This window comes from Cicer arietinum, chromosome 5, assembly GCF_000331145.2.
Source record: "Cicer arietinum cultivar CDC Frontier isolate Library 1 chromosome 5, Cicar.CDCFrontier_v2.0, whole genome shotgun sequence".
In the NCBI taxonomy this organism is placed as follows: Eukaryota; Viridiplantae; Streptophyta; class Magnoliopsida; order Fabales; family Fabaceae; genus Cicer; species Cicer arietinum.
This window is the reverse complement of record NC_021164.2, coordinates 69095966-69104678: the sequence shown is the minus strand read 5'-3', so window position 1 is coordinate 69104678 and position 8713 is coordinate 69095966. Positions and strand designations below refer to the sequence as shown.

General features: G+C 23.7%; 1 protein-coding gene across 1 annotated transcript in view; it reads left to right on the top strand.

The window, feature by feature from the left end:
• The window catches only part of LOC101501192 (uncharacterized), a 5601-nt gene extending 5070 nt beyond the window's left edge, over positions 1 to 531 (top strand). The window contains exon 8 of the mRNA XM_004502748.4: positions 270 to 531. Coding sequence (XP_004502805.1) covers positions 270 to 375 — 106 coding nt within the window. The 3' untranslated portion in view covers positions 376 to 531. The remainder of the gene's footprint in view (positions 1 to 269) is intronic.
• The last annotated feature ends 8182 nt before the right edge of the window (positions 532 to 8713 follow it).

Genomic DNA, 8713 nt, shown 5'->3' with positions numbered 1-8713 from the left:
GGAAAGAAAGATTCATGGCCCTATCTGCACTAAAAATAGTTACGAAAGAAAATGTATCATTAATGGAAATGGAATTTTATATAAAGTGAACTCTGCTACACTGCTTTGCACCTAATAACCAGAAGTTGTGATTTCCTCAAAACTTTACTACTAGAACTCATATTCTGTGGAAAGTTTTTTGTTTTCATTAACCCTCCTTTATATTATAGAATAATAATTCAAATTTGTTCAAAATCATATTTTCATCGCTTGTCCAATCCGTTTTCCAGGTTTGAGAGAGAATGGACTTGCCCATTATGCAGGAAGTCGGTAAAACCGGCTGATCTGCGGACCTTCGGGGATGGATCAACGAGTTTGTTTTTTCAGTTATTTTGAGCTCGCTTTGTTTGGCTTGAATCATATTATTGAGCTAAAATCTGCCTACCAAATGTTATGTTTATTACTTTGGTTTGGCAATGTTGTTCCATTAATGGATTCTATGAAATTCATATGAAGGAAATAAAATTTATGGCCATTGAAAGTTCGATTAAATTTTCTTCGCCCGTTTTTCTTTTACAACAGAACTGTAAGGAGATCAGACCCTAACCACACATGAAAGACATATTACTTGTTCATTATATTCATTCACCTCTTACCTTATATTATTTTGTAGAGGGATTCACATCCACCTGGTAAGTGTAAGCATAGCATACTCTTGAATCAAGTTTTTTTTTTTTTACAATAATAACCTCATGCAATCAAAGATTTAGAAAGATGCGAAATACTACTCTTTTTATTGATTTCCTATCAAACTCTACCATAAAGTTTAGATTAGAAAACAAGATACATTTACACTCACAAATTATATAACCAAATATAGACAAATTCAACTCCTTTGAGCACACTATTGAAAACAATTTAAACTGCCTTGAAAGTTGCACACCTCTTGTGCCCACAAAAGAACCTTTTTTTTTTTGTTCAAAGAAAATCCATTAAAAACAGCCAAAAGGGTACTCCATAAAACATGACAAACTAAGAAAAAAGTATCTTTCAAATCTATTCCCTCCAACAAATACCTGTCAATGGGATTCCATAAGTGAACATGATTATAATTTTCTAATTCGTTATAAATGAAAGAGCAATTAATAGGACAATCTATACTATATCTCTTAGTCTCATCCTAGTTGGAAGACATTCTTGACAACACTAAATTTTGAGTTGCGATCCACAATTAAAATTGGCTTAAAGCAGAACAAAGATACAAGCACACTTACCTTACCACCTGTGCTGGTTGATGAGAATGACACATTATTGAATTGTCATTCAACAATCATGATGTTTTGAGTTGTGAACCACAATCACAATTGTAATTTGCGATGGACATTATTAAAGTTAAGTTCACAGGTAATACTAGTAATTTATTTTAGAAGATGAAAAGTAAAAATCGAACACATTCATATATAAAAGATATTTTAAGAAAAATAATACATAAAATTTACTTTTCTTAAAATATGTCGAATAGTGCTGGAGGGAGTACATGATAAGTGTGCAAACATGATTAAGCAAAAGTAGCACTCCTACTAAATCTCAAGATTATCTTGGAAATAAAATCTAATACAATCATCACAAGATTATATATCCAGCAAATGGACCACAGTGGTGGTCTGGCTGCTGCTCCCCACTGTGGCATTGTGGGAGATCACATTATTATATATCCATTGTCTGTCCTTTCCTCCGTTGCATCACTTCAACTTTTGACCCCCCTGCCCTGCCCACAAAAAGTGTCACCTTCATATATGATAATGACTTTATTCATCCCCTATTTTTTTTGGGGGAATTCTTCCCCCCTACCCCTCTTTCTGACAGACAGGTTATGGAGTTTTGATGCATATTTATGGATGGTCTCCATGAAAGGAAGGATATTATTGTAATGAACAGCTAAGCAAGCACATTGAAGAGAAACTAAAGCTATGGATATGGATCGGATGCTAGGTAGATTATTCAAATTTATTGTTGGGTGCGAGGGGAGTATAAAGATTCTCACATTGGGCTAAAAGCGTTGTATACCACATATTCATTAAAAAAACAGTATCTAAGGTTCTTACTTATATGGTGCTAAATGTTTACTTTTTCATCAAAACGTGAGACTTATAGCATGTTTTTGTTACAAATACTATTTTTATGGGTTGTATATATCTTAAACATTACCTTCTTTGACACTCAACAACTAAGCTGAATTCTTATATGAATATTGTTAAGGAAAACCGATTTCTAGTATATAGGTTTCTCCACTGTATTTTCTTTAGAAAACAAGCAAAGATCAAATATTTTTAAGAAAATGGAGCTATAGTGCAACCTTGAATAAAAAGATCTTAAACTTATTTTGCATTGCACTAAATTTGGAATTGAAGTAATCTAAAAAATTATAAGGACTACATTCAATTAATTTATTTGGATTAAAATAAAAGTGGTACTGCAACATTAATAGTGAGTGAAATTTATTTATATATCCCCACTATATAGTGTCTTTGACTCTCATAGGGACACTAGCTAACCCATCATGCCTCTTATGAATTTAGCAGCCACTCTGAAAAGAAAAAAAATAGTAGCATAAATAAATTTAATAATGCATTTTCATTGTTGGCCATTAATTCATTAGTTCATCGTGTGCTTTTTGGTCTTTATATACAGCATTCATTCATGTAAAGTTCTTTATATAACACACTCAGTTGGTTTCATCTATTGAGCATAGCACATCAATATATAATGTGATGCAGCTAGTGTTAGATTGGGAGAGAAAGAGAATGAAGGAGCTTCCTTCAGCCCGTGCATGGATATAGTTGCTGAAGTATCTATATATCTTCTGATCTCAGTCATTCTTTCATCAATTAATTAATTAATTAATATATGAATGAATGAGTGAGAAGGGATATATTATATTTCGGATCGATATATCAATCTTGGACTGAAGGGGAGCTCCTTCTTTCTTTTGCCTCCAATATTTCTATGTCTCAACCTATACATAATTTTCATACATATATGGCCGCCATAAATAGGTGCGTGCGGTCACACACAACTATACCTTTCATAGTTTTTTTTTGAGGCCATTTTAAAATGTGTATGAGATTTTTATACATATTAAGAAATGTAGCGACTAGAGAAGGAAAAAAATATTGATTTTATTAAATTATTTTTATTAATTATTGATTGATTTTTCACTAACATAATTGTAAAGTGATGTTGATGTTTTGAAAGTAATACGTATAGTAATAACCGAAACATATGATTGAAAAAAATAATTAAAATTATATTAAAAATTATAATCACATTCATTTTATAACAAATTTTTTTCTTTTCAAAATAACTCTTATCCTTTAAGATTTGAAGTTGCATATATATAAATATTTTAAATTTATTGTTAAAAATAGAATATTTTTCACCAACTCTTATATTTAAACACTCTTAACTGTCTTATATTCATTTAATATCTCGTTTTTACTTTATCTCGTTTTATATCACATCACTCTTTTATTTTTTTTTTCTTTTAAAGTATAAAATAAATGAATGGGTGTACAGAAAACTTTTTCATTTCCCACTAACTACATTTTCACTTGTTAGCACAACAAATATTCCTCTACACTCTCTCCAGTTCTCCATCTCCCTGGTCAATTTTGCCCTTTCATAACTGTTCTTTTTCTTTAATATCATTCTTAATGAGTTGATAAGAAAAGATATAGTGAAATGGAGAAAGTGTAGAGGGATAGTGGGAGAGGTGATTCATACATGTCATTATGTCCAACCATTAGATATAGGTCATATGCAAAAATATTTATATATTTGCTCCAAATATTCTACTAAACACATTACACTTTTGCTTCTAAATAAGAATATAAGGAATATATAGTTGACTCTTTTTATTCTACTACAATTGACTCATTTGTAATAAAGATTTTTCAATTTCTAATGTGTTTTTTTAATCATATTCTTTAATTAATACTACTTGAATTATTTTTAATATAATATATTTTATTATACATTTATGACATTGATAATGTATTATTATCTAACAACGATAATTTGTTAAAAATATTATTTTTTTCTTTTATTTATAATATTTTTTTAATATGTGTAAAATAATGACTTAATTATTATGGGATATAAAAAATACATCATATAAGAATATTAATCACCCTTATAATCAAATGTACACCGGCGCTATTTTTTTCTCTCTAATAAATATGGCCCACATTTATGTTGGACAAAGAAATACACACCTCAATTTATTTAAAATTAAATAAATTTTTAATTTCTATAAAATTTAACTGTTGTATTTTTAATTCTTATAATAAATTCATTAAATTTTGGTTCTTAAATTGTTTTTTATCTTTAATTTTAAATCAACAATTATATATATCTTTTAAATTTTATAATAATTTTACGATTATGTTTAGGGTATATTTATCGATTTTAAAAAAATAGAATTTTTCAATAAATGGTTAATTAAATATAATGTCTTAAGTATTATTTCATTAAACTATTCAAAAATGCAACAAAAGATAAAAATAAAATTTTTAAAAAACTAAAAATTGATTAAATTTTATATACAAACTAAAATTAAAATAGTAAAATTTTATAAAAATAAATAAATAAATAAATAAAACTTATTTGATCCATCTATTTATAAGTGTTCCACGATTTGATTTTTACTAAAAGTGATGGTTGCGGGACTTGTTTGTACTTTTTAGAGTTGTAACTTGCCTCTATTTGACATAACGATTATAGCAACCAATTTTTTCTTGTTGATAATGTTTAATAGATTTTTTTATCTTTATCTTCGCCACTTATTTTCTTACATGTTGTTTTGCCATTCATATTATTTAAAAAAGCTTGCCCATTAAACATTAAACTGATAAAATTATTTTTCACAATGATAACTAATAAAAAGATTGACTAAAAAATAATCTAATAGGATCGCTGAATTATACAGCTAGCATAAATATTTTATTATTTTTTAGTTATTATTACTGTTGTATATATTATATTAAAAAATATATATATTATATGTGGTTCAATTGCGATCAGATATCTAAACCTTTAACTAATATTTATATCGATTTAATGTGCAGCTCAATTTTAATTATCTTAATGTATACTTTTCATTTTATTTTTTTCACACGTCAAAACTAACATCTCTCATTGTAAAATATTTTACCTAATTTATTTTTCAATGCAAAGATTAATTTTTTAAGAACCGGTCAAAATAAAAAATCTAAATGAAGATCTATATGGTTAAATAGTTATAGCAACTGAAATAAAAAAATAATTTTTTTTATCAATTGTAAAGCAATAAGAATATACAGATGAATGAAGGGTGAAAAAGAAAATAGATTTTTCAATGCAAATATTAATACCATAATATCACAACTTAATATTGCTCACATCACATCCACACATTACAAAAGTATTATTTGAGTTTGTCTAAAATTGTTAAGAAAATGACTAAATATTATGTTAATTCTAACAATAAAATAAATTTATTTATTAAAATAATCATTAACCGTAGTTGAATTGTTGTTAAATGAATTAAGAAACAATAAATAAAAATATATTATTTAAAAACAAAATAATAAATATTGTATTAATATTAGAAAATGACAAATAATTTAAGAAAAAGAGAAAGAAAAATAACAAACAAGACACTTATTGGTGATAAAGGGAGTGTCTTAATTTTAACAACTATAAGAATAGAATAACATTCAAACAACTACTAAGTGATTGAGCTCAATTGCTAATAAACTTCGGTTAAAAGTAATTTTACTAATTACAAAACATATTGTTTTTACCAATTTTAAAACATAACAAACATGTGTTATTTATTGTTTTTTAAAAAGTAAATATGTGTTATATAGGTCAATATAATATTATTCTCTTTACATATTAGTGACTCTTCTATTTGTACGAGTTCAATTTTTTAGTTTCAGACATGTTTAATAAATAAAACTTTTAGTAAATAAAACGATTAGATAAATATCATATGAACAAGTATGATATATTTTTTTAATGAGTTGAATTATATAATTACAAAAATATATATTTTTTAGTTGAAGTGTTTTGCACAAATATTAAAATAAATAATAAGTTTATATTATTTTTACTTTTATGTTGACGATATTTAAAAAATATTCATTTTAACTAACTTTTTGAAAATACTTATCTCGTCTATAATTTTTATTTTCTTAGATAATATAAATTAATATATTAAATTTAACTAATTAATTAATGAAAAATATGTGTCTCGTATATAAATTGTATGTTTAAACTATTCATGTGGCTACTCGTTTTCATCAACGTGCACAAAATAAAGTTTAAAAAAAAACTATAGTTATTGTATTATAATAGATCTCATTTTTACATTAAAGACGTATAAAATGTTAAATTTAATTAATCAATTAGTAGTAAATATTTGTCTTGTATATTAATTTTACGCTTCAACATCTTCTTTTATGATTCATTTTTAGAAAAATCAGCATTAAAAAATCAAATTGTGAAAAAATTATAGTAATTGTATTAATTTGTTTTCATTTTCATATCAATAGTATTAAAAAATATTAATTTTAACTAATTATCTTGTGTATGGTTTTGATAATAAACTCAAATTAGTAATTTCATATTATTCCCATTTTTATTAGATGATATAAAAAAATATTAAATGTAACTAAATAATTAGTGATAAATATTTGTCAATTAGTGTTAAAGATGTATAAAATGTTAAATTTAACTAATCAATTAGTAATAAATATTTGTCTTGTGTATTAGTTTTACCTTCAACGTCTTCTTTTATGATTCATTTTTAGAAAAATCAACATTAAAAAAACAAATTGTGAAAAAAATATAGTAATTGTATTAATTATTTTTCATTTTTATATCAATAGTATTAAAAAAAATATTAATTTTAACTAATTATCTTGTGTATGGTTTTGATAATAAACTCAAATTAGTAATTTCATATTATTCCCATTTTTATTTGATGATATAAAAAAAATATTAAATGTAACTAAATAATTAGAGATAAATAATTGTTCCGTATATAAATTATATGCTTCAGGTGTTTCATGTGTTACTCAATCTAGAAAAATAATGTGAAAAAAATGAAGTGTGAAAATATTATAATTATCATATTATAATTATTCTTATTTTTATGCGAATGATATTTAACAAATACAGAAATTGTTATCACTTTATGTCGAAGATATAAAAAAACAAAATAATTAATTAATAATAAATATTTGTATCATTTATGAATTATATGCTTTATCAACTTCTTTAATAACTTATTTTCTGAAAAACGTGAAAAACTCAAAATATGACAATATAATAGATATTATATTTTCTCTTCTATTTTTATGTCGATGGTATTTAAAATAAAAATAATTTAACTAATTCTCACGTGTGTAATGGGCGAGAGAATAATTCAAATTAGTATTTGCATATTTTTCTTACTTTCATTTAGAAAATATATAAAAAAAAATTAATTAAATAATTAGAAGCACATATTTATTCCGTGTATGAATTATACTTTTCAAAAATTTCTTAAGTTTATTAATCTAAAAAACAATGAAAAAAACAAATCTCATATATAAATTATGAATTGCTCGCATAAAATAATTTTTTAATAGCTTATTTACAAAAAACAACATAAAAAAAATTATTTTAAAAAATGTATAATTTTTAGTAATAAATATCTATTTTATATTCTTTTAATAAGTGAACAATATATATTCCGTGTTTTTTTTTTAAATTAATCAATCACAAATATATGTCTTATACTTTTTAAATATTAATAATAAATATTTATCATATATTTTTTATACTTATTAGTGATAATATATTATTTTTTTTATATTAATAATAAATATTTATTATATATATTTTTCAATAATAAATATATATTTTATTTATGAATTAAAAATATTTTGTTATATGTATTTTATTGGTTACGATTGTATTAAAATACCCCTAATGAAGCAGAGTCACAATTGTAATAAGAGGTAAAATCTAGAATTCCTTTCTATCAACTTTTTCTATATATTACATAGATATATTCGATTATCAAAATTTCAGGTTCAACAGTACATTATTTTTATTCATGAGAACTTATTCAATATATAGTCACTTTGTGTTATAAATGATAATTTGTCTTATGACGGTGATTTTAAAAAATTAAAAGTGACAGCTTATTTCGTATAAATTTATTGATCATAATATTTATCTGGCACAAATTTACTAATAAATATTTAGTATATAATAATAATAATAATAATAATAATAATAATAATAATAATAATAATAATAATAAATTTATTATTTAGAAGATATGTAAAATTATTATATTTAACTAATTATATACTCTAAAGACTTCTTTAGTGATTCATTTATAGAAGATTTGTAAGATATGTTTGTACAATATTCTTTTTAATCCGTTAGATTTCTAAATTAAAATCAAGCTGATAAAATTTAAACATAGTTATTTGGAGAATTTGTACATAATCGCATAGACAAAATTTATTAAATAATCAATTTTTTCACTAAGTGACAACTTATCTTATTTATAATATTATTTAAAAAAATTATCATGAAAAATATGTCTCTAATTGTTTAATCTCAATAGTAATTAACTTGTCTTGTATATAATATTATTTTAGAATTTTTATTGATAACAACTTATATATTCATT